Below are 27,272 nucleotides of genomic sequence, written 5' to 3'. Positions count from 1 at the left end.
GAGTGGCTGGGGAAACCCATCCAGGTGGGTGGGGTACAAATAATAAATTATTATTTATTATTATTACTACTACTACTATCCTCCTCATCCCAGCGGCAGACCTTGGGATCTCAAATTTCAGTGGCGCCCTGTGTGATGCCCTAAATTGCCCGCCTTCTCATGCTCCATTCTAAATTTCCAGAGTCTACTGTTGTTCCCCTGAGGCTTAGTTCCCAGTGTGACAGAAGCGGTCACACTCCCTGTAATCCACCTCTGCTCCTCTTCCCCCCTTTACCATAAGTTCACAGGGTGGAGAAACATAAAAAGATAGTATTACAATCAATTAAAACAGTTAATCAGAATAATGGGGTGGCTCCTAACATCTTTATATACCTCAGGTGTCGAGGGCAAGGGTAAAGAGATATATTCACATCATATGCCAATGCTAATGCAGATGGATTTATTTTGCCCAATTTATTCAGCTTCCGTTCTTTGGATTTAGGATTTTATGAGCAAGGGCTGAAATAATGAGAAAGGGCAAATGAACGGAGAGCAGTTTACAGCAATGAAGGACACTGGAGCCTATAACTCTTGAGAGTCCTTAATCATTCCACGTCACCTTGCTGGAGGTCCCTGTTTCAATACGTGCTGCTCAGATGTTTCAAGCTTTCATGCATTACTCCACACAAAGCTACATTTTGCACCAGCAGGCAGTGGGGGGGCTGTGCCAGTGGCGTAGCGTGGGGGGGGGGTGCAGGGGGGCCGGCCGCACCGGGCGCAACATCTGGGGGTTAGGGTTAGGGGGCGCAAATCCACGGGTTAGGGGTGCAAATTACTTGCCTTGCCCCGGGTGCTGACAACCCACGCTACGCCAGAGTGGTGATGCAGGGAAAGGATGAGGTGGCAGGGAGATTGGTTCCACCACTGCCCCTGAACCAGACCAACCTGCTCCTCCTCCTCCTTGCCCCTTTCCCTTCTTGGTAACCAGCAGTGAATCTAGTGTTGGGAAGCCAGGTAAGCGGTATAGCCCACCCTCCCTTTCCAACCATTAGTGATAGAGATCCAGAGTGGTGATGCTGGGCAAGAGAGAGACTTGGATTCAAATTCTGCTCTGCCATTAACCCTCCTCCTCCACATTTCCCCAATTTAAAGTCCAGTCCTTCATATTTCCACATCACTGTGATTTGTTTTATTAATTTTATAAAAAAGGTTCTCGCAAAACTTTGTCAGCATTTTAGTGTACATTTCTCCTACTACACACATTTTTCTATGCAATTTAAACGAGCACGTTTTTGCAAGCAATTTCCTCTAGTAGAATGCATTTTTTGTATATATTTTTCCACGAATATGTGCATTTTTGTGCGCAGTATTTGCTTTGAAAACTGCATCGCAAAAATTCAAAGAACTGTGGATTTCAAAGGATACCTGCCCCCCATCCCTAACTGCAGTCTTCTCTTCCTTAAGGGAGCTTTAGTACGGAAGCGCACTTGTCAAAAGACGCTTCTTCATGACCAGCTCTATTTCCTCAAGTGTTCAGTTGCGTCTCCCCCCTCGCTGGCATGAATTGTAAGTCATAAAAGAAAGCTGGCTCTATTCAATAGAGAAAGACAGCTCAGGACAGCCTCTTACTATGTATAGAGAGTCTAGAGTAGCCCATGTGGCCTCAGATGCTGCTTCCCATTGGTTGGCTGTGCTATCCATCACATGGTTCCTGAGACTACTGGCTCAGCTCTCATTGCTACACATGAACAGATGTGCTCGGTCTGGAGGGACCGATTCATTTCTCAATGGAAAGCAACGCCACCTTTAGGCTTTTACTTCTCTTTTTCTGTGTAGGATTCTCAGCCCCTGTGGACCAAATATTTGGAAAGATGGAGAGGAGGTAAGTGATTTTGTCAATATTTATAAATAGCACGGGTGTAGCTGAAATAATGTTGTTTATGCATGGGAGACCTTGTATTGTAGATTTACAAGGTGGTTGGCTTTTAAAAAAAACATATATTTTTTAAACGCGAAATTAATGCAAAAGCAAATTGTTTTAGCCTTTAAAGATTCTGTAAGCTAGTTCTGTAAAAGCAGGCTTATGAACTTCAATGGGACTCCTCTTGAGAAACCGTATTGTCAATTGCACATTAACGGGATCCTCTTTCATGTGATTTTATAGCTGAAGCTTGAAGATGAGAGATGAGTCTCTTTGGCATTTCTCTTTGCTTTTGTGACTTCACCTTCCTTCTGAAGTGTTAATAGCAGAGATATAAATAAAACAGCGTAGGTGTAAAACATGTTTGCAGAACACATTGTCGATGGCATTTTTAAAATGAAAAACACACAAAAGGAAGCTTATTGTATGGATGTAGATGCAGTTTGAGCTTCATACAAAAAAGAAGACGCAACCTAATCTAAGCCCTCCTGTTTTCATCGCTGTGAACCTGTAACACACTTTTTCATTTGTGCAGTATAAATGGATCTCAGACATTTCAGCAGGTGTTGGGAGTCGACTTGAAGGAAGCAACAAAGAGAAATAATCATAAAGGGGAAAGAGCTAAACTGAATTCTAAGTATTTTGTCTTGCAGCCACTAATACATTTAACATATGCAGATCAGAAAACACTGATGAGGATCACACAACTACTGATGAAATCTGTGCATTTAGGGTAACAGGGGCATGTGGTGATTTGCTTAAGCTTGTATTAAGAGATCTGTGCCTTGGTTAACTGATGAATTAAAATGTGCTGTAACATTTAAGTTGTTTGCTCTGATGATGGTAGATTCCCAATTAAGAAGTGTTGCACGTCATGGAGTTAGGTGATGTAACTTTCAAAGAACTGAATTTAAAAAACAACTTTACAGGGTCAGCTCACAAGTTGGTTCCAGATGTCTGATTTTATGTTGATAAAAGCATGGTCATATGCTTGGATTAACATGCATGAAACATAATTTTGAGGTGGTGGTGATTTTTAAAGCTGACATGTTCATTCCTCGGCCATTAACTAGTAAGTAGTAGTTTTACTTGATACTATTTTAAAGTTTGCATTATCTTTCAATGTATGTTAAATTTCTGCAAAAAGCAAAGATAAAGGAGTTAGGAAAGCAGGTTAAACCTTGCAGGAGCTGAGCTCATAAGCAAAACAAAGTTCCTTGTAAGAGTAAAGGGCCTTTTTCAATTAAGTGTCTGTTGAAATTATTTATTTTATTTCATACCATTTATATACCTCTTGCTTGTAAACAAAACAAAACAAAACAAAAAACTTTGAAAGTGGTTTAGAGTTATCAAATCAGAACTTCATAAAGTGATGTGTCTCAGTGATGCTGTCCTGAATATATTGTGCCTATCAACTTTCAAGAAAAAATATTTGTGGAAAATATATCTATATACTGTATGTCTTGAAAGTGATCTGCACTGTTTGGAAAGCAGGGTTCTCTTTGAGTCTGGAGTCACTCCGGGATAACGACGACCAATGTCTGTGGTTTGCCAAAAGGTGTGATTCTTGATTTAGTGCCAAAGTCACTGGGGAAACTTACACCTGGAAATAAAAGCAGGAGGTCCTTAAGGGAAGAGGCTCCTCTTCTCAATGGAGGCTGAAATTATTGCTGTTGTATAAGAATATACAACGGCATGCGTATAAAACACGTATTCTTATATATCTCATTGTCTGCACTACTAAGGTTGCATCAAATGAAAGTGTTTGCATGTTGTGAGTGTGGAGAATCGGCTTGCCAGAATTCCAGGCGCCTCATCTGGCCTGCATGAGCCCAAATAGACAAGCAGAATCACCATGAGCAATGGTAATAAATAAAACGAAAATATCAGCTATTGTGGTGTCCCCATGTAGGAAGCAATTCTTTGAGAGACTTTATGCTCAGCTTCTTATTTTGGCATTAATAGTGGCTCAAGATGCTGCTCTTAAATCCATCAGTGATGAGGCAGTGCTAAGGTGGAAAGTCATTACTGGTGGACATTATCATAGAAACAGAGAATTGTAGAGTTGGAAGCGACCATGAGGGTCATCTAGTCCAATGTTCAGATAGATTACCACAACTACACAGCCTTCTGCTTGCTACTGATTGGATGTGCATGAGCATTAAGATGCACAGCCCTGTGGGAACATGGGACTTGGTAGAAAGCAGGTTCCTTCCTATTTGCCCATATAACCCATTACTGTCTACTCTGACTGCCAGTGGCTCTCCAGGGTCTCAGATCTTTCACATCACCTGCTATTTGATCCTTTTTAACAGGACATACCTGGAAGTGCCTGGGAACTGAACCTGGCACGATTTGCACGTCAAGCTTATATTCTACCATCTTAATTGTGATATTCACTTAAACACAATTGTACTGAGCCCAGTAAGCTTTTTAAAACACATAGTTCAAAATCAAACAAAATAACCTACTGTTATATTATACAACATACAAGTCCTTATCATTCCCCCCCCCCTTTTTTTGCAACATCATATCCCTGGACCATCTGTGATTCAGTCATATTAATTAACAAGTTCATTGCTAACAAACTCTATCCTCTTGCATGACCTTTTTTCCAATAAGCAAACCAGATTTTGTTATCTTGTTGATGGATAATGCCATCTGATAAGTAGGCACTTATACTCTTTTATACATATAATCTTACGTAATTGGGCATTACTTAGTGATTAGCTGTTCCAGTGCCGTTCATTAGAGCTAAGCCAATTTCGGTTCTGCTAGTGACAGATCTGGAATAGATGAGATAACCAGCGCACAGGTATTAAATGATATAATGGGCCTAGTATTGCTCTGTTTACATCCAGATTGCATTTTGCTTGAAGGCTCAAATTATATAACACATGGATCATGGGCTGTGTACAGATTGCTAGTTCTGCGAAACAACTGAATTGACTTTCCCTACTGTGGCATCAACTCTGATCCAATGTCAGTAATGTTGTAACTGTACAAAGGTCATGAAGAAGGGGAATAGCCTCACGGAGTGGGGAGCCAGTAGCAACTGCTTCTTCTAGCTTCATACATGTCAGTGGAGAGATGAAATTAAGTAGATGGGATCCTGATTTGTCTTTTCAGGGTTCAGTTTGAAATACAATCAAAATGTCAGAAAGCAATTTGACCAGAGACAATATAGAACACTCACAATATAAACACAGATGCCACAGGCAGTTACAATATCTGAAAGGATATAATTGATATATAGGCTATGTATGTGTATATTTTATTTGTGTCCCTTCGCTGCAGAAAGGAGCTATCCATCTCATATCTCCAGCTCTGACCTGAATGGGGAATTTGAGAAATGTCCATTTTACATTGCCTGTAGCTCCAATGCTAAGGCCATCTTGCTTGCCGAGGTCTGGCTCCCCTCTCATCATGGCAAGGAGGGCAAATTGCTGTGCTCAGTGTTATGGAACTTTGTTTCAGAGCCAAACTTGGGCTGTGCATGCACATTGAAGCACATGCCTTCCCTCAAAGAATTCTGGGCACAGAGTTCCAGTTCCCAGCAGCCCTTAACAAACTACAGTGCCCAGAATTCTTTGTGGGAGGAAAATGTGCTTTTATGTGCTACATGGAGTTACATTTACAGGTAGGTAGCAGTGTTGGTCTGCCATAATAAAATAAAAAACCCTTCCAGTAGCACCTTAGAGACCAACTAAGTTTGTCATTGGTATGAGAAGTGAAGAAATGTGCATGCACACGAAAGCTCATACCAATGACAAGCTTAGTTGGTCTCTAAGGTCTACTGGAAGGAATTTTTTAATGGAGTTACATGTAACTTTACCCCCCAACAAATGGCTTTTAAAAATAAAATGAGAAAATGAAAACCAGCCAAGAGAGATGGCAGTCAGGAGTGAAAGGGCTGGTGGTTGCCATCTTTGTTTCATCTTAAAATTACTCAACCCCAGTTGCTTTTCTCCCTATAGGGGAAAATATAGATAGACTTATATGTTTTACACTGCAATGGAAAAGCAGTTTGAGAAGATGATTTTGACAAGTGGTCAGGATAACATTAAGCGCCTCTTCTCTACCTGTTCTTCCTTCGTTCTTAAATATAGCCTCCAGTGTGTGCTTAATTCACTAAAATAGGAAAAAATTGTGCCTGGAAAAGTTACTTTAAATGTCACATAATATGTATTGTATCCCTTAGATATGTTGTTATGGGAAATATACAGAACCCACAGAATGAATCCTAGGCCATGTTAACACATTGCAAGACCTTCACACAAGCCCATGGAACATGCCAGCATGCAAAGAGTTTGTCATGGTTTCCTAGACACAACGGTGACGAGGACAGTCTGCAAATTGCAAGGAAGCAAATAACCATCCAGGCTTCTTTGTGACAAACACCACCTGCTTCCCTAGAGGAGTGGGAAGCTCGCTGTTTGTATCTGTCAGTCTGTGGCGTTCTGCAGAGGCTCGCAGATTACTCTTGCCACCAGGTTTCTAGCAGAGTTATGCATATTTCATTGGGGAGTGCACATTTAGCACTTTGTGGATGTTCTCCTGCTGAGAGTAGAATCTTGTTACTTTGGCGTGAAACACGGTTTCATTTTCTGGTGGTTTTTTGGGAGGCAGAAGGCAACCTCCCATAAGTGTCAGATTCTAAACCAGCATCTCATAGCAACTGCTCAGGGACACGCCATACGCCTCGCTGGGCGTCTAAACAAGCATATCCACCTTCTTGCTGTGAATTGATGTTTCACACCAATTAGGCTCCTTCTGTGACGAACTTTTCAAATGTGACATAAACCTTCCTTTCGTTCCAAACATCACACGAAGGGGCTTCACAGCAGCTGTGCTGGAAGTGCAATTCTCCAGGTGCTCCTCTAAACCATATGGCCTGGCTATGTCCTCTTATCTCACATTTCTAGACAGATGCAATTAATCATATTAATTTTGCCCCTGGCACATTTTGCAGCTTTCTTTATCTCTCTTGTATGTGTTATCTGTCTAAAACATGGGCACTCGCTAAGTACCAAGAAGCGTTGATGTGAAGGGTATTGGTGAATTTTTTAAAAAATCAGCAGGACTACAGAATATTGTCAGATCCCTCAGGCTTTTGTAATCTTCTATTTTTATGACATTAATATTAAATCAAAAGGGCATAAGAAGAACCAGCTGCACATGTCCAAATGCCCATTTAGTCCAGCATCCTTTTCTCACACTGGTCAACAAGATGCCTCTTCTGGGAAACACTCAAACAGGACGTAAGCACCTAGGAGGTGACATCTAGGGAGGCCTGGGGGGGCAAGGGACCCCCAATATTTTCAGGGAAGGGCCAGACCCCCCATTCCACGGCAGTCCTCAAAAGGATGTGCAAGGGTGAAGAGGCTTTGCTTTGCCACATCCTTTTGAGGATCGCTGGGCAGGGGCGTAGGAAGGGTTGTGTGGCCCAAAACGGCAGCATGGGGCTTGTGTCCACCAGGCAGACTCTGTGGGCAGCTCGCCCTGCCCCCGTGGGTGGCTTGCCCCGCCCCTGCCACTCCTGCTAGCTACGCCCCTGACACTGGGGCGCCTTCCCAGAAGTTCTTAGGCCCATTGTTATGAAAGCAAATGATGGGTATTCCAATAGTCAGGATGTACCAAGGAGACAGTGTTAGAAACTGAGATATGAAAGCTAGGAGCTAAATGGCACCTTACACCTAGGTTATGGATGCAACAAAGGACAGTCTAGGCACACTTTTTTAATAACAAGAATACAAAGCTGAAAATGAATGAACTGCAGCCAAAACATTATGTTCATTTTTCACATGGCCTAGTTCTTCCCCTAACTATCCCCCTAATATTCTTAAGAGGGTCTCTTCTCTGGTCTTCAGAGAGTAGCTGGAAGTGGGGAGACAGTTTTCCACTCTGTAGTTTTATCTGAAAACTTAGGCGCAGTACTGGGCTCAGAGCTCAGAAACTACTTGTGCTAATGAAATTCTGAATGCTGCAAGGAGAGAGTGGACAATAGTCAGTGTCTGCAAGAAGGCATCCCAAGGTGCAAGAAAATGGACCTACTAGCTATAGCCACAGAATGGACAACATGGTGGCTAGTTAAGGCTGTGTTTTCCGTAGCCTTTGAGATTTCATTTGCATTTAATAAATACATTGTTTTTCAGGTTATCTTGCAGCTCTGCTTTACCTAAACACTGATCTGGTTCAGTATGGTTCAGAAGTTGAGAGAATAGTGCTGATTTACTGTTTTGTGTGTCTGCTTTGTTGCAGTTTCTTTGCATTCTCTGACCAAGACTTGCTACAAAGAAATGGTAAGGTTTTCAACTTCCTTTTGAAAGAAGTGGCACCATTTGTTCTTGGTCACTGTCTACAATTTATGATTAAAAATAAGTATGGAAGCTTTTTGTCCATATGAGAACCTGACCAAGGATTTAGGACATTGTGTGGCCCTAGTTCTATGACAAGAGTCTTCCTTTGCATAAAACGGTGCCCTGGCTATGGTCTGCTCTGACACCTAAATTATGTTCCAAAACCCAAACTTAGAAAAAAATATCCAAACACCGCCCCCTGCCAAAGTTTCTTTTTTTGATGTACCGGTATATCAAAGCACAAATTGCTTTGCCTTTGCTGGTTTTTTTGTGTGCTTACGGTACACACCCACACCCACATATACATATATAATTTTATGCCGGCCTGTTTCTAAGCTGATTCTGAGTTTTTATGACACTTTTATGATATTATTTTATTGATTTTACTGTATTTGTTGACTTTTGGAAATCACCCAGAGAACTTTGATTGATGGACAGTCTAGAAACAGGATGTACAAACAAACAAACAAACAAACAAACAAACAAACAAACAAACAAGGAAGATGAATAAAGCTTCCCGTTTAGTACTGACCACACTGAAACACTGTGTTCTTACTGCAGTGTAAATATACCCTTTCCTCTTCCTGTGGGTGGGACCAGGTGTGTCTAGAAGTAGAGGTGGCTAAGCAAAGGTGTGCAGTGCTGTAGCCTGAGAATGATAGGAAAGATGGAACAGGAGGGAGAGCATCTCAAGATGTTTATGAGCACCTGCTCACAGTGTAACTGGCATGCTTAGCTGCACCTTGGAGAAAGTCCCAGAATCATTAAAAGGCCCAATTTTGATTAGCTGTTCTTTCTCAAGAAAGAAGAGGGACATACATGTACTTCCTATTCTACCCAAAATTCAGTTTGTGGCATATTTTGAAAAGGGAAGACAGAATTAAAAAATGATGGGTGGTATTCAGCTAACTTTTACTCAGGGTAGATATGTCCATCATGTTCATTATTTTTTGCATTAAGTAATGTATATTGTTGAAAGGCGTTCCAGCCTATGGACAACAAATATTTTTATTTCTTCTTCTTCAGGCCGACGATATGATGGCAGTGTGAAGCCAAAACTTAATTTACAACAAATAGCATTTGCACAGGTATGGAGGTACCAGGAAACTGGATTGTAAGTTCTTCCATGATGCACATAACCATACTTTTCTTCTGAATTCTATAGGGTAGCTGTTACGCTGGTCTGAATTTTTTTTGCAGTGGAATATGTAGTTTGTGTATAGGAAAGCTGTTATCTTTTTCATTCATGAAGCAAATAATCAAAATAAAAAATCAAGGTTCCGGATGTATTTTGAAAGGTGCTTGGCACCTTTCAAGTTCCGTTTGATTAGACCAACTTTTACTCTGGCACAGTTTCCATTGACTGCAAAGGCAATGCTGTATAATCAAGAGACATTAAGATCTTAGTTGAAAATATTGGGGCAGAATGCATAATTTCGGTGCAGCCTCTGAGTTTGTAATCTTGGTGTGAACTTTGCTTGGATAACACATTGCTTACTACCTAAAAATGCAAGGTACCTGTTTCAGTGACCCTACAAAAAATATACTAATTCTCAGAACCAGGGGTTCAAAAGCTTTTAATGACATATGCCTATTAGTAGAGCTTTGCATTTCTTCAAAACTTAAAATTCTGCAAATATCTGAGCTATGTACTTGAACAATTAGGGGGTGTTCACATATTATCTTGCACCTGTGCACAAGTTGTTTATACCTTTGTTCGGCTGCTCCTGAAAAAGAATCTACTGTGATTCTTTCCCTTATGTCAGTTTTCTGCCCACCAAGTCATTAATGCCATGTTTTCTGTGTTACTCACTGCTGACCTAAGATTTGATATCTTGTGTTCCAAGTTCCCACAAAACCACTGATAGCTTTTAGGCTTCAGTTTGAGAATCTATTCCCTAAGTGGACAAGCAAATAGTTTTGTTTGGATCTAGACATGAAAGATAAGCAGATTTTCTTTTCACCACCACACTTCCACAAAAATGTAATTAAAATTGCTTTTTTTCTTTCTACATTTCTATTTTCTACATTTGTTGAACTCCTAATCTGACTTTTACCACGACACAATGAGTTTCACAGAAGTATTTTTAATGAGCTAAGACATATTCCTGCATAATGGTGTGTAGGGGGAAAAACTCATGTCCTTCATATCACAGATGAATTGTCCACATTAGATGATCTGCAGTTGGAATGTCATCTGGAAAAGCAGGGAATAGTTAATCTGGTGCCTTCCAGATTTTATGAACTATAAGTTCCATCAGCTGCAGACAGTATGACCAGCGGCCAGGGATGATGGGAGTAGTAGTCCCATCTTTGTAGCTCCACATTGGCTGTCCCTGAATTGTTAATGTGTGTCAGGTATGCTTTGCCAATGCTCATGAAGTTCACCTGAGGATTATTATTTTAGCATTTCTGTGGCACATTGCTAACAACATATATCCCATTTTATCCATGCAGAATCCTGGAAGCCAGTTTTAAAAACTGTCTGGTGAGCTTTTATGCCTCAGCCAGGATTTGGGCTTTTGTGTTTCAAACCTACCCACCTACAAGTCTCTGCTTTACACTGAGCCTTGCATTGGGAGTAGGGAAAGTAAACTACTGCTTTTCAGCATACTCCACAAACCCTTTGTGGTGAAATGCTTTATGCTGAAATAACGGGGACTGCATTTGGCTTAAAGATTCAAAGATAATTTGCATGTTGCTATTGGTATTAATTGTTTCATTGCAAAGGCAGACCTGCTAACTCTGAACTCTTCCTTGATTATATGCAGATTGTGAATTACAATGGAAGCAGCAAAGAGAATTCAGAGAGAGAGTCTGTCATCCACACTCACTACAGCCCTCTCAACATCACAGTCAATGGAAGCCATTGTATTCTTTTTTGGGCCAGAAGGATCATGATTAGGTTTCAGAATCACACACAGCTGGACCTAACAGACAAGACATTTGGTGTCCATGCCACCGTGGATGTTGCAGATTCAAACTGCAGTGAAGAAAATGCAATGTAAGATTATGACCTACTGTGCTCATGAGTTGCTTGTGCCTGGTGTACAATTGAAGCAAATTTAGAAACACCCACATAGTATTGTCTTTGCGTCGGTGCAGCCTGTGATGCTACGTGGCTGAGCTGTTTCGATGGCTTGAAATGTCCACCAACATCCCTATTGCTCAGGCTATAAAGTTAATAGAGTATTTGCAGTCCAGCTTCTGTGAAAAAGGTAAACCTGCTAGTTTATCTGAGATGAACACTTCACACAGGGCCAAGAGACAGAAAGAAATAGGTTTGTTGTGCTTGCTGGGTGGACTGGGGAAAGGTTCCAAGATGTAGGTGAGAGGAAGGACAGAGAGCCATGAGCCAAGATATCTGAAGGAAGGATGCACAGCTAGGCAGTAGACTGAAAAACTGGAACCTGAGGGAAGGGTAGGTGAAGAAATATTGGTTTGGGGAAAGAGGGAAACCAAAGCAAGAGGAGGCTAATTATACTACAGTTTCCAGAGTTCCCTGGTAAGAGGAATCAGTTTTCAAACCACACTGGGAATTGTAGCTCTGTGAGGGGAATAGGGACCCCCAACAATTCTCAGCAGCCTTAACAAACTACCGCTCCCATAATTACTTGAGGGAGAAGGCCATGACTGTTGAAAGTGGTATTGTAGTGCTTTAAAGGTATGTGTATTGTGGCCTAAGAAAGAGCATGATTCCCAGCTCCCTCAGTAAGGTGGTGGCGCAATCCTTCCAAATCCTTCATTGGATTTGGAAGATCTCAATAAATTTAGGCTAGTCACAGTTCTCTTCCGGAAGGAGGTTCTTCAGCTGATGGTCATTGACCAGAGTCTCTCACAGTTTGAACACACCTGGTTCCTTGGCCGTCCTCCAAGTGTCTCCTTTGCAGAAGTCTGGAAGGTTGCCGCAAGAGAGAGAGAGGAACAGACTTGCAATAGACATTGATATCTGGTTGTTAATTTATAGCCTGTATGGTTTGCTGGTTTTGTTAATGGCTGTTTAAATGGTGCTTATGTGGATGGTTGGAAGTTTTAAACAGGTTCAATTTATTTATGATCACTTTGAGCCTGTGGTTTTATGGAATTGCCTCAGTTTTTATATTTTACTGTCCTGCGCAGGGCCCAGGGCCGTATGTTATGGGATGGGGAAAAAACCAGCAAGTTAGCTTGAGGGAAGTGTTGCCAGCCTTGACCCTGTGGGTGCCATGGCACCGGCAAAGGGGTTCTTTGCTGTCTCCAGGCACCATAATCCCCAAATTTTCAGCTTTCATGCTTTTATTAAAAAAAGTAAGTTTCTTGCATTTGTAAGGTAAAGGTAAAGGTAAAGGTACCCCTGCCCGTACGGGCCAGTCTTGCCAGACTCTGGGGTTGTGCGCCCATCTCACTTAAGAGGCCAGGGGCCAGCGCTGTCCGGAGACACTTCCGGGTCACGTGGCCAGCGTGACATCGCTGCTCTGGCGAGCCAGAGCCGCACACGGAAACGCCGTTTACCTTCCCGCTGGTAAGCGGTCCCTATTTATCTACTTGCACCCGGAGGTGCTTTCGAACTGCTAGGTTGGCAGGCGCTGGGACCGAGCAGCGGGAGCGCACCCCGCCGCAGGGATTCGAACCGCCGAACTTTCGATCGGCAAGTCCTAGGCGCTGAGGCTTTAACCCACAGCGCCACCTGCGTCCCTTGCATTTGTAGAACCTGATAAATGAGGCAAAACATACAGACGCAATTCTTCTCATTATTAGCCTGCTTCACCTTTGCAGTGTTTAACTTTGCGCCCCCTTCATTCCCCCCAAAATGAGGGAAAGTCCCCCCCAAACACATTCTAAATGTGCAGGTGAAAGGCAGAGAGATGCATTAGGGACAGAGAGGGAGAGGCACGTGTGGCCTGTGTGTGAGAGGAGAGGGAGGGAAGGAAGGGGCGTGTTATGCTGCTGTCTGGGAGAGGGAGTCAGCAGTGTTTGTGTGAGGGTGGTATGACTATATGGTCTGTGTGTATGGGAGAGGGAGAGGGAGAGATGCACTGGGGGGGGGGAGAGCGCTATGTACATATGAGGCATGTGAGTGTTGAGTGTGAGAGAGTTGCCTGTGTCTCTGTATGTGTGTTGAGAGTGTGTGCATGTATGTGAGGCAGTGACTGCAGTGTCACCCCTTGTATGTTTCTCCTGGTACTAGGGAACGTTCCCTGTTGTGACTAAAAAGCAGCAGCATCACTGTGTGTGCTTGTGAGGGATCAGTATTGTGTGACCTCAACAATCAGGACCAGCAAGAACTCTCTCTAATTTTATGTTATGTCATGCCCCCATGTCAGTCATGTTGTGTTATTCCAGGCTCCCAAATCCGGCACTAGGGCCTACAGCACTTCCTCAAAACTCAAAATGTGCCCACTGGTCCAAAACGGTTGGCAATCTCTGGCTTGAATAATATAGTTTAGCTACCTTTCTTCTTTCTTCTTTTTCACATTTATGGATCTAAGCTGACATTGTTCTTTTTTGTCATAGGCTTTCGCTTAATTTTGGTGACATTGACAATTTGAAGGGATTTGTCATCAGGTATGTCTTCAAACATGAATTCATATTTTTTCTGGATCAGGAAACATCTTATATTAAAGCCTGTTTGAACTGTTTGCTTATCACTAAGCAAACTGGAGGCTTTAAAGCATTTTAGATAGTCCTATAATGGAGGGAAATGCTGTCATAAAACACTACCTTAAAATACAATTCCATTCATTTCTGTAGGAGTGTTAACCATGTGTCTAACTCTTCCTCGCTGAAATGAATGGGGCTTAGAAATATTTAACTTTGACTGGCAATGTGCTTGGTGTTGATAGCCCCAAATGTGAATTTTATGAGAAGCAAAATTCTGTCCTCAATTGACTGGAAATGCAAAGAGGTTTTTGCCTGACTCCATAATACAATTGGGTATTTCCCCTTGGTAAAAAGTAATGGAAGGAAACAGTGAGATCTGTTGCATCTAAGACTCTGTTTCTTTTATTTCTCTGATTCCTCCTCTCCCAGATTCATGCTGACCAACAGTTATTACAAGCTGTCCATTCAAAACTGGTTTACCTTACATAGAATCCAACTCATTTACAACCAGTCTGTACAAGCAACGTTCAATGCGACACGAATACATGCACCAGCGAGCTACTCCTATCACTGTGAACATGTTAGCAACTTGCAGAGGTATGATGCGCTCCTGACGCCCAGCTCCACAAATGATGCAGCCAAGCTCTGGGAAGTCACTTTTATTGACTTTCAGGTAATATGAGGAAAAACCAAAGCAAGTACATGTGGTCCGCCTGTGGTCCTCCAGGTGTTAATGGACTATAACTCCCATATTCCCTGACCTTTGGCCATGCTGGCTGGGGCTGATGGGAGTTGGAGTCCAACAGTGTTTGATGGACTCAAGTTCCTGCCCCTGATGTGCATGGTGGCAGCAAGAAAGCTTAATGATCTACTGAAAGCAGATTGCGATACGATACGATAATCTTTATTGTCATTGTCCCATAAGTGAAAAAGTTGAACAGGAAAGAATGTAGTTTCACCTTTGTTATATGACATGCAGTACAATTGTAAGCATATTTACTCGGAAGTAATTCTCATTATGTTGGTTAAAAATATATATATTGTAAAGCATTTTTATTCCCCATTCAAAAGGATTACAAATGCCAATGATAAGACAGTCCCTGGCATCAAGTTTAGAATCTAAAAGACATGGAGACATGGCACAAAGGGAAAAAGGGTTAGGAGGGAGGAGAAAAACAAAAATCCAGGAACTTTTTCTTAGTTACTGTCAGGGAACTGACATCACAGAGAAAAGCGGAGGCAGGGCTCCAGAGCGATGCCGGAGAGGGAACCAGTCGGGGGGAAGGAATTCAGTGTGACACCAATAGAGAGGAGAGGGAGATGGAGGAATCGGTGTCAGGGCTCCGAGACCCTTCAACCGAGACCAGCGGAGAGAGCGCTGGCACGCCCTTGCCGTCCCCTTACCTGCGCAGACGCGTTCCGCGCAGGGAACACAGGTGGAGACTTGGGGTCAAACAGCTTTTATGCTGGAAGAGATTCAAGAAACGCCCACTGACGGATTCTGCAAGTGACTAACAGGTCACGGAGGGCGAGCTCTAACCCTAAACATGGTTGAGCAAACGATCTAACTGAAGTGGAGGCAGTTTACACACGAGTAACCCACCCATAACCATCACAGCAATCCGTCAGTCCCTTGCTGTTACTCGTGAGTAAGCAGTGGAAACATGAGCCAGACTGGAGGCGCCGGGGCAGCGGAGCCAGCTGCGGGGGCGCAGGACCTGGTGAAGAGGAACCAGGAGCTGGAACGGCATGTAGCACTGCTGATGGCGCGGCTGGACGAGAGGCGCACCCAGGATGCGCAGGTGAGACCCACCCCAGTGGCAAAGAAGGTGCCCGGACTGGTACACAAATTTGGGGGAAAACCCCAAGAATATAATGGATTCCGGACAGAAATAGAGTACGCACTGCAGCTGCAGCATGATGACGTTGCTGACGAAGCAGCACAGGTGGCGTATATCGTGGGGCACCTTGAGGGCAGCGCGAGGGAATGGGTTAGACCCCTAATGGCCGCGCACAACCACGCCATGAAGGACGTCCGGAAGTTTCTTCAGGCGATGGACGCTATGTATTCAAGCCAATTGGGGGAGAGTGTGACCCAACGGGAGCTGTTGAGATGCAAGCAGGGGGACCTTTCCGTTAGAGACTACTGGTCCCGCTTTGCGATGCTAATACACAGGCTCGAATGGGATATGGACAGCCCGCCCATACGGATGCTGTTTGAGGAGGGGTTGCCCCCAGCCGTTAAAGATGAGCTCTCCCGCGCGCCCCGCCCGGAGACTATGGATCAGCTGACTAAAGCGGCGCTGGCGATAGGCTCTCGCCACGAAGCGCGCGCTTTGGAAAGGCGGGAAGGGAGAGGGGAGTGTTGCCCTGACTACTGCATTCCTGAGATGCCAAGGCAGCCTTCCGATGACGTGGTGCCAATGGAAATCGATGGGGCGCGCGCACGCGAGGTTCCGAGCACCCACCAAGGAGGAAAAAGGGAAGGAAAGGCTGGGAAAAGCACCAAGAAATGTTTCCTCTGCCAACGGCCAGGACATTTTGCCAGGGTCTGTCCACAAAGAAAGGCTTGGCAAGGGATGGTGGGAGCCGCTGGAAACGAGGAGGAGGGGGCAGAGGAAAAGGCGCAGGGAAACGACAGCGCTTGACTGCCCACAGGGGGGTGCAGCAGCCAAGCGAACAACTAAGTGAAGTGCCCCAACCTGACTCACCCAAGGTTTCTATAGCGATAGAGGTGACGCTAGAACTCCCAAATGGACACCCAGTCAAGGTGAAGGCAATGTTGGACTCCTGTAATTTTTTTAGTAAGGAGTTTGCACTGGAGCACCAGATCCACTTGCTGCCACTGGATTTCCCACTTCAAGTGACCACGATTGATGGCAGGGAGTTGCTGGGGGGGGGGAGGTGACACATCAAACCCCGCCAATGAGAATGAGTGTGTCCAGGCACACAGAGACCATTGCCTTTCACGTGGCCACACTGGCGGGACCCCCGATAATACTGGGGATGAGCTGGCTAGTGCTCCATGATCCAGTGGTGGCGTGGCACCAACGCACAGTCACCTTCGGGTCAGCGCACTGTTTGGAACACTGTCTAGGGGGGGGAGAAGCCCAGGGTGAGATTGGCCAGAGTGGCAGCAACCACGCTGAAGCAGAAAGCACAGGTGCCGCCACAGTACGCGGACTTACAAGAGGTTTTCAGCGAGAGGGAAGCGGACAGACTGCCGCCACATAGGCCCTTCGACTGCCAAATCAACCTACTCCCTGGGGCGCAGCTGCCGGTGGGTAAGCTGTATGCCATGTCCGACAGAGAGATGCAGGAGTTGCGAGACTTTATAGACAAGAACTTGAAAAGGGGGTTTATAAGAGAATCTAAGGCAGTGGGGGGCAGCCCTGTGTTTTTTGTGGATAAGAAAAACTCGGATCAGCCGAGGCTCATCGTAGACTATAGAAAATTAAACCTTGTATCGGAACCCATGACCTTCCCAATGCCCAGAATTGATGATATTCTAACCAGGGTAAGGAAGGGTAAGATTTTTACCAAGCTGGACCTTAGGGGAGCCTACAATTTGATTAGAATGAGAGAGGGGGACGAATGGAAAACCACCATGTTCATCCCCCTAGGGGCCTTTGAGTACTTAGTCATGCCATTTGGATTACAGTTGGGCTCCGCCTGCTTTCAAAGCTTCATGCACCATGTGCTGGGCCCCCTGCTGTACAAGAACTGCGTAGCATTTCTGGACGACGTCCTGATCTATTCGGACAATGAGAAACAGCATGTCCAGGACGTCAGGGAAGTGCTGAAAAGGCTACAAGAGCACCAGCTGTGGGTCAAGCTGGAAAAGTGCCAGTTTCACGCCAAGGAAGTGGAATTCCTGGGATACAGGTTGTCAGACAGAGGCTTAGCCATGGACCCCGGCAAGGTGCAGGCGGTGCTGGAATGGAAGGCCCCCAAAACCCGGAAGGATGTGCAGAGGTTCCTTGGGTTCAGCAACTTCTACCGGAAGTTCATCCAGAACTTTGCCCACTTAACCGCACCCATCACGGATTGTCTCAGCAGCAAAAAGAAGTTCGTCTGGACGGAAGGTGCCCAACGAGCCTTCGAGAAGCTGAAGCAGGCGTTCGCCTCGGAGGAACAGCTCCTGCACGTGGATCTGCAGAAACCGATGAGGCTAGAGACTGACGCGTCGGACAGAGCGATAGGAGCAGTGTTACTCCAGGCAGGACCGGCCCAACACACATGGAGGCCGTGCGCCTTCTTCTCAAGGAAGCTGAATGAATCGGAACAGAAATACACAGTGTACGATCACGAACTGTTAGCTATTTATGCCGCATTTCGCCAGTGGAGACATCTCCTGATAGGGGCTCAGCACAAAATCCAGGTTTGCACTGACCACAAGAACTTGGAATACTGGAGGACAACGCGAGTACTCAACCAGCGACAGATTCAGTGGGCACAGGAGTTCTCCAAGTTCTTCTTTGAGATCAAGTACGTGCCAGGACAGGAGAACGTGAGAGCAGACGCGCTTTCCCGGAAACCGGAGTACACGGAAGGAGAAGGACCACCGGAGGCTCGACATGTGTTCCCTAAGGAACGATGGGTTTGTGGGGGGGCGTTGGTTGGGAAACGAGAACTAACCGAGTTGATTCGCCAGGACGAATTTGCCCAAACCAGAATCAGGGAACTAAGGGAAAATGGGGGAGACCGGGGAGACTTCGAGGTAAGGGAAGGGTTACTGTATTACAAGGGAGCAATGTATGTGCCCGGGGGGGCCCTACGGGAAAGGGTGCTCAGACAGCTTCACGACAACCCTACAGCGGGGCACTTTGGGCAACACAAGACTATGTTACTGGTCACTAGGGAGTTTTGGTGGCCGAAGGTGAGGGAAGATGTATGAGAGTATGTACGGGGGTGTGACCGCTGCCAAAGAGCCAAGGGAGAGCGGGCAGCCCCGGCAGGGTTACTAGAACCCTTGCCCACGCCGGGAAGACCCTGGGAGGTGGTGTCGATAGATTTCATGACAGATTTGCCCAAATCAAGAGGTAAGACAGCAGTCATGATAGTAGTAGATCTGCTAACCAAGATGTGCCATTTTATAGCATGCTCTCATGCGGTGACAGCCGAGGAAACCGCACAACTGTTTGTTACTCACATCTTCAGGTTGCATGGGGATCCTTCAAGGGTTATCTCTGATCGAGGGAAACAATTTACCTCGCGGTTCTGGAGGAGGCTTATGAACTTATTGCAGGTGGAGGTGGGATTTTCAACGGCAAGGCACCCGGGAACCAACGGGCAGGCAGAGAGGGCGAACAGCATATTGCAGCAATATCTCCGCTGTTACGTCAACGAGAGGCAGAACGACTGGGTAGATAAGCTAGCACTGGCCGAGTTTGCGTATAACAATGCGGAGCATGTGTCCACGGGGATGAGCCCGTTCTTGGCTAATTATGGGTGTCACCCCAGGGCCTTTCCCGGGAGGGGGGAGGAGGGGTGGAGCGTGCCCGCCGCAGAGCAGTTTGTGGAAGAAATGGAAGCACTGCACCAGCAGCTTAAGATGAATCTGGAAAGGGCCAAGGAGGAGTACAAGAGGCAAGCAGATAAACGTCGCCGGGAAGGGGAGACCATTAGGGTGGGGGACCGGGTGTGGTTATCCACTCAAGGGTTGCCCTTCAAGGGTGGGTGTAAGAAACTCAGGCCGAAATGGCTGGGACCATTTGAGGTGACACACCAAGTCAACCCGGTGGCATTCAGGCTCAAATTGCCAGACAACATGAAAATCCACCCGGTATTTCATAGGTCACTGCTCTCGCCGTACAGAGGGGAGCGGAGGGTCCGGGAGGTAGGAGGAGAAGGGCTCAGACACCCACCACTGGAAGAGAGGGAACACCACCAACAGATAATGGAGATCCTGGATTCGCGATGGCGGGGGCGGCAGGTGGAATATCTAGTAGCTTGGGAGGGGGAACCCGAGTCAGAAAACACGTGGGTTCCAGAAGGGGAAATAGGTGATGGGTATCAAGTGGAAGAGTTCCACAACAGGTATCCGAGGAAGCCCAAACCCCTGGAGAGATTCTGGGAGGAGCAATTTGCCACCACGGATGAGGAGGAGGAGGATTTTGTGGGGTTTCCAGCGTCCCCAGAGGAAGGAGGGGAATCGTCAGGAGAGGAGGAATCAGATTGGGAAGGCCCTCCCGTCAGAAACCGGAGCGGGTGGGAAGCGGGGTTTGAGTCCTCGGACGATGACGGCAGCTCCTTTCGAGGGTTCCCTGCATCGTCGGCTGAAGATGGGGACAAGGTCACGTCACCGGGTCAGGCCGGGGGTGGAGGGGGTCCTGGGGGGGAGGTGGATGTCAGGGAACTGACATCAGAGAGAAAAGCGGAGGCAGGGCTCCAGAGCGATGCCGGAGAGGGAACCAGTCGGGGGGAAGGAATTCATTGAGACACCAATAGAGAGGAGAGGGAGATGGAGGAATCGGTGTCAGGGCTCCGAGACCCTTCAACCGAGACCAGCGGAGAGAGCGCTGGCACGCCCTTGCTGTCCCCTTACCTGCGCAGACGCGTTCCGCGCAGGGAACACAGGCGGAGACTTGGAGTCAAACAGCTTTTATGCTGGAAGAGATTCAAGAAACGCCCACTGACGGATTCTGCAAGTGACTAACAGGTCACGGAGGGCGAGCTCTAACCCTAAACATGGTTGAGCAAACGATCTAACTGAAGTGGAGGCAGTTTACACACGAGTAACCCACCCATAACCATCACAGTTACGTTCAATGGTACTCTCTAGGAAATGTGTTTAGGACTGTAACCATAATATTGTTTAGGGTTGATTCAATTGTCTATGGGGTGATTTTGGAACAGCTTGCAAGACAGGGTTTAGGTGTTGCTGGACTACAGTTCCCATTGCACCTGACCCGATCATTGGCCATGCTGGTTGGGGATGATGGTTGAAGTGCAACAACATCTAGAAGGCCACAGTCTTACTACCCATGTTGAATAGACGTTTGTTGATGACTTTGGGCTTCATGTGCAAAGCAATAATACTTTCTATGATGTTTGGAAAATCTTCATGCAGGACTATGCTCTGCATCCCAAATATTTGCCAGTCAACTTCATGGGGGAACATAAGAAGAGCCTGCTGGATCAGGCCAGAGGTCCATTTAGTCCAGCATCACAGTGCCCAAGCAGATGCCTTTGGGAAGCCCAAAAGCAGGATCTGAGCTCAACAGCCCTCTCCCCACTTGTGATTCCTTGGGAATGAGAAGTGATCCAGGAACCACATAAATCTGAGTACCTATATTTAACCTGACTTGCAAAATAATCCTAAGCATTTCAACTGAGTAGCAGTGAGGCCTACTAAGTTTAACAGGGCTTAGTAAGTATGTCTAGAATCACATCCCATGGCTAGCTAAACTCAGTGCATTTGTCACTGAAAATGACAGCTTCACATTTATCTTTCACTCCTTTTAATGTTTAGGTGGGAAAATACATGACGTGGCATGACCATTATTCTTTCTCTTCTCTCTCTCTCTCTCTCTCTCTCCATGTGGGCTGGGAGGAAGCAATAGCATGTTGCCATTTCTGGTGACAAATGCACATTTCATAAAATGTCTAGTTTGAGCCGTCCTCTCATTGCCTTGTTTTATGTGGGAATAGATCCCTGATTGCTCTGCCTTCCACAGTTCAGTGACAAGATCACTCTTGGGTCAGTTGCTGAGGTCAGCTAAGGAGAGGATATAATGGCTGCTACTGACTCTTATCTCCTTATGAGGATCAGAGGAAAGGGCGAGAGGGCAAGCCTAACTGCTCACTCTAAAAGAGACAATTTAGCCACCAAGGAATCTCCCTTTGTGTCACCCCTTCTTGTGGGATGTGGAACCAGCCAGCCTCCTTCCTCTGAAGTTGCAGTTGAAATGTGTAGCTGAGAGTCTCAACAGCCTCAGGTTCTGTCCTGAGGCTTTTACTCATCTGCATGGTGGGTGCTGGAGTCTAGACATCTATCATCTGTTTTTGATCACAGAACACTGTGGGGAGTTTACCTTCTGGAAAAAAAGGTCAGGTGGCAGCTTCTGTACTGTATCAGGATAGCCATATCCTCAGCTGGTTCCCTATTGGGTTTTGATTTGAAATATATAACTCAACATTTTTACATGAGAATATTTCAAATCTTAAACTGATTGTGCTGTTGGGGAGAGACTCTTTTTTCCTCACTTATTTTTACATGTTGGCTAGGGTGCCCACTCCTGTTTTTCAGCATTGTTGATTTTCAGCTTCTACAAGAATAAATTTCTTCCTGGAGAGAATTTGTACTTTGAAACTGGCTGCTGGGCTCCTGGTTCTTCTGTGTTTGATGTAAGAGCAATCTGCACACCTCGGGTTGTTGTGCTCATGTCCTGCTCACAAACTTTTCACTGGCATTTGGCTTGGCCACTGTGAGAACAGGATGCTGGGTTAGATAGGTCATTGGCCTGATCCAGTAAGCTCTTCTTATGCTCTTATGTATAGGCCCATTACCCAGTGTCTACTGTAGGTGAGCTGACATGTCGCCCCTCAGATAAATAGCAAAATCATCTCCACCTCTGTAATGGATTTTTCTAGAGTTCCTGCCTTTCTCTTTCTCAACATGTATAGCATACACACTCACTTCAATCCAGGTGTAGTGGGAGGTTCTGCTGTTTTGACTCCTCCAATCCTAACCTGGTTTGATAAAATTAACATCCTGGTTCTGTGGCTCAATGGGCTATCGACCACAGCTATTTTCATGTATAGTTTGGGGATCAGCGGAAGAGTCATGAACAATGTAGACTGGGAAGGGGACATTATTGAGCCCCTGTATTAACTTGGTTCAATGATTCAAGATATTTCATACCACTTCTAGACAAGAGCAGGGGAGGTCTGTGGCACACAGTCATATGTTGCAGTGCTCCCTGGCTCAGCAGGGCCTATGTATCTTTTGTAGAGGACACTATTATATCAGCTCAGATCTGTACTTGACTTGTGGTGCTCATTTTGAAAAGGTTGGCAACCGCTATTCAGAGGGTCTTTCTGGTAGACAAGGGTGTAGGACAGGTGACGAGTCACAGGGAGATAAGGATAGAACTCCAAAAATGCTGTACATGGAACAAGGAGTGCTGCTTAGTTGCAATTCTAAAGGCCCTTAAAATAACTAGAGATGGGTGAGCACCCCATCCCTAGTGGGGAGAAAGACCTATTTTCCCCAAAGTTCTAAACATATTAATAATTTGCAGCCCCCATGTGATCTCGCCAATTCTCTTACTTGGTAGTTATTGTTGTGGCATCTTCAGTGCAACTGTTGTCTCTCTCCTTTCGTCCTGGACTGCTCCAGAGGTAGAGAAGGAAGCATCTGAGGCCTAGCTCTGTTTTCCACTGGTGGGGCAACCTGGGCAGAATTGCATTGCTCTCCTGCCTTGCCAACACTGTGTGCCACTTCTGGTTGCTGAGAGGGGAAGGGGGAAGCAGCAGGGAACTCAGCATGTGCATGATGCAGGTGCATCAGCAGAACACATCTGATGCTCTCTGTGCCGTGCTTGCACTGTGCTGAGCTCCCCACTGCCATGCCTCCTCCCACTCTCAGTAACCAGAACGTTGACCTGTGGAGTCCTGTCAGCCACACCTAGTAGGGGCCTTGGGAAATGAGGTTTCCCCAGGGCACTAAACAAACATCAGGTGGGAGATATTCTTCCACAGCTCAGGTTAAAATCAGAGCCAAGTAAGAACGTCACAATATTTATCCTTCAAAGAAAGCTGATGCATTCTGAGAGTTATAGCCTGAGATGTATGAACAACTGCATCACCCACAGCATCAGCACAAGTAAATTCTGCAAACCTTTATGTCTCTATCTGTATAAACAGGTCTATCTCAACAAATCAGTTGATTATGGGTTGCCTTGGTAGCAGACAACAATAAAATAGTACGTTTAAAAGCCAGGCTTACACCAAATTACAACGATTGATGTTCAAGAATCTTGATTGCTTGTCAAGGGCCCCAAGCCAGCACCCCAGAAGAAATAAATTCACACAGACACAGATTTTGGTTTAAGGTTAATGGGCAAAATTTAGGCCGCAACTTTATTGATTACAGCAAATGTGAGTGGTATTGGCTTAGGCATTGGCAATAGACTATATCTGACTCCTGACCACCTTGCAGGGAGTCAGGAAGGGTAAACCACCAATGAGGAAGCCACATCAGGGAAACCCGTCTGCAGCTCTCCTCGGTGTTCCCAGAGGCCTGGCATGGCCCTAGCCCCTCAAGCGGACTTCGGACAGGATCCAGGCCCTGGATTCCTTTAATGGAATACCCTTGAACATGGAGGGGCAGGCGATGGCTGACCTCCCCCCCCCCCACATCAATAAACCAGTGCCTAACTGCCAAACCTTACAAAGTTGTGATGATTGCTAAGAGGTAGTCAAAAACCAAGTGGCCAGTGCCAATCTACCAAATGGAAAATTGTCTTCCCAAGACAGGCGACCAAGTCCAAAGCAAGGCCAGGGGGCACCTAAAACAAAAGGAAGGGTGGGCGGGTGTTAGGCAGCGCGAAGCAGGTGCTCAGCACATGTCACACTGCTGCTTTTATACCCCCTACGATCACCCCACGATTGGCCAAAAGAGACCTGGGGTGATTGTGGTGCCACCCTGGCGTAAAGGGCATCACTCCCCCCACGCCAGGGAGGAAATTGTATTGTGGTCCCACCCACAACCAGGACCATCCTTTAAGATGATCCAATTTAGCAATGGGGAGAAAATAATGATATGCCTTTAGCCAGGAGAAAGAGGATTTTTAATCCACACCATTTTATTCTCTCAACAGATTCAAGGATTCAACATTGAAGACGGGCAGTTTGCTTATGCCAAAGACTGTGCCTCTTTGTTCCCGCCAGCAATTCTGATGGGCCTGGTGATGTCTCTGATTTTGCTTCTGGTTCTGGCCTATGCTCTCCACATGCTGATACACTTGAAATCCCTTGACAGGCACTATGAATGCAAAGCTTCTCCTGCTTACTTCCCACAGATGAAAGATATTGATACGGTAGATGAAAAAGAACCCCTGAGAAACAATGGGATTGAAGTATATGAACTTAGAAGTCAACAGTACTCAAAAATCTATATTTAGCAGTTGTTTCTTTTTGTTTTCCATGGTTAGGCAGCATACTATTCCTGAGGAACTTTTGCATCATGTGGGCTCATGTTAGGATTCTGAGCATCTCAACTTTGATTTAAAACAAGATTTCTAGTCCTCATGGTTGTAAAGAAAAAAATGTGGAAGTGTTACAACAGTGTGTGTCCTAATTTCTCAGAAATTAGAAGCAAATCAAAATAACACCAATTTATATTGTGGTTCCAATAGTGTAAGTAAACAGCATGGTTTTAGAAGTGACAGTCTCATGGTCAGGAACATTTTAGACCTGTCATATTGAGTGTGTGGAATCTAGATGCCCACAACACTCAGCTAACAAAGTGGGAACTTATGACACTTCAAAAACTGCCAAGACTTCCACTCCAAACGAGAGGAAAACATCCCAGCCAAAGGTGCATAGCAAAAATTGAAGCTTGATCAAGCTTCTTCAGAAGCTAGAAAGTGAAGACTCTGCTCTTTTTTCCCTTTTTCTTTTTGCCATGACATGGGAAGACACTGAACTACAGTTTTGCATGAAGTGAAATGACCTGCTCTACTTAGAGGTTGATGGACAGAGATTTTCTGGTGCTGAAATGGCGCCAATCTTTGGGCAGAAGGAAACAGCTGAGGACATCCTTAACTTGGAGGCCCTCCAAATGTTTTGGACTACAATTCCCATCATTCCCAGCAATGGTCAAGTAGTTACTTGTAGTCCAAAATGGTTGGAGGGAATCAGCTTGGGGAAGGTTTATCTTAAGTGCCCCAGTGAGCGTCTCTCTTTCTGCAACATACATACATACATACGACTCCAATTTCGATGTAACAGAACATGTTAATTGCTGATCAGCTGCCAAATGGTGCGTACCTATTATTGTACCTGTTTGCATTACAGAAAAGTGATATTTCTGCTAATCAGCAAATGATGTGCTGCTTCTAAAGATGTTATGCAAATTGTGTCAGTTACATCTCAGTGTTATGCAGATTTGCTGTGGATCTCTTATCTTGTGATGCTTTTCCAAGGGTGCCCTCAGCACTGAGCAGATTTCTCACGTCTGTTGTATCTCAATTAAGTTATCAGCACTTTCTTTTTTGATGTTCCATTCTAATACTTAGCTAAATGTTTTTTACTACATGACTTCTCTGATAAATGATCAAAGGATATCAGACTGTTGGCATTAATTTCAAAAAATGTGTCATTGAGAACAAGGTAAAAGAAAGATCTCAGCGGGAAGGAAGAAATTAATGTAACGAAGATTAGCTCTGATACTGTAAAAGTAAAGCCCTAGTCTTCCCCACTCATTTACAAACCTTTGCAAATCGCGTTTCATAATGAAGGCTTTGAAAACACTGAATAAACACCCCTTCAAAAGCAATAGGCCTCTTAGCAACAGTATAAATAGAGTCCACTGATGGAAAGACTTCCTTAACATATAGAAACTAGTTCAGTACTAATTTGTTAAATTAACCAGTTTTAAGTCAATCTTGCTTTGAGGTCGAACACAATCTGGATTTCTGTGGTATTGTACTTCGGTTCCCCTGGGTTATGCAATGTAACCATCACCCTGCCTTTAATGCCATTGGGCTCCCAAGAGGCACTTTAGGTGCATTCAAGTGGGAGTTTAAAGTAACTCTCCCCACACTGCTAGAACAGAAGATCCTCACATTACATCAGCTACGCAGCTGCACCTTTAAGTCAGGGGTGTTCTGGGTCCTTATCTACCTCCATAAGCTAAGTTTGACAGGTAGGTGGTGGCAGCTACCTGCCAATCACATGGCATCACCATGATTTCAGGTAAACAGCATATCGGTGGTGCCTGCCAAATCCCTTTGGCCCCACCTTCTTTTTATTGTCCCCTACCTGGCATCATATATATATCTATGGATACAAGGCAGAGCCCATAGATCATAAAATCAAAAACTTAGAAGGCACCCTGAGGATCATCTAGTTCAATCCATAGCTGTCAACGTTTCCCTTTTTTAAAGGGAATTCCCTTATTCTGAATAGGATTCCTTGCAAGAAAAGGGAAAAGTTGACAGCTATGGTTCACATATATTGCCAGTGTGGGAGGCCTGAGCCAGATCAGGACCCTACCATGGGAGATAAGGAGCTTTATAGCTTTGTGCTTGTGATATGCCTTGGGAACTCCCATTTGCTGATTTTCTCGTGCAAATTGCCCGTGAAGGGAGCCTGAGACAGATCAGGACCATAGCCAGGGCCAAAGTCAACAAGCTGAAAAATAAAGCTAACAGAACATATCTTGGCAGGCTTTTTTTTGTGGGAAGAGGGCACAAAGAAGATGC

General features: G+C 45.2%; 1 protein-coding gene and 1 long non-coding RNA gene across 3 annotated transcripts in view; both read left to right on the top strand.

The window, feature by feature from the left end:
• The window catches only part of LOC310827398, a 793,036-nt gene that overhangs the window by 424,517 nt on the left and 341,247 nt on the right, over nt 1-27,272 (top strand). The window lies entirely within an intron of this gene.
• On the top strand, nt 1,686-26,132 carry LOC310827284 (V-type proton ATPase subunit S1-like protein). Of its 2 annotated transcripts, XM_083703051.1 has the most exons (7): nt 1,686-1,861; nt 8,162-8,202; nt 9,286-9,347; nt 11,031-11,263; nt 13,753-13,803; nt 14,269-14,512; nt 24,666-25,069. In XM_083703051.1, the coding sequence occupies exons 1-7, from the start codon at nt 1,767-1,769 to the stop codon at nt 24,966-24,968; spliced, it is 1,029 nt and encodes a 342-aa protein (XP_083559177.1). In that variant the 5' UTR covers nt 1,686-1,766; the 3' UTR covers nt 24,969-25,069. The 2 variants fall into 2 exon arrangements, with proteins under 2 accessions (XP_083559177.1, XP_083559178.1); XM_083703052.1 differs by lacking the exon at nt 1,686-1,861 and having other exon boundaries at nt 9,286-9,373; nt 24,666-26,132.

This window comes from Podarcis gaigeae (assembly GCF_964106915.1).
Source record: "Podarcis gaigeae genome assembly, chromosome: 11".
In the NCBI taxonomy this organism is placed as follows: Eukaryota; Metazoa; Chordata; class Lepidosauria; order Squamata; family Lacertidae; genus Podarcis; species Podarcis gaigeae.
The sequence above is the reverse complement of the archived record's forward strand: the minus strand, read 5'-3'. Positions and strand labels throughout refer to the sequence as shown.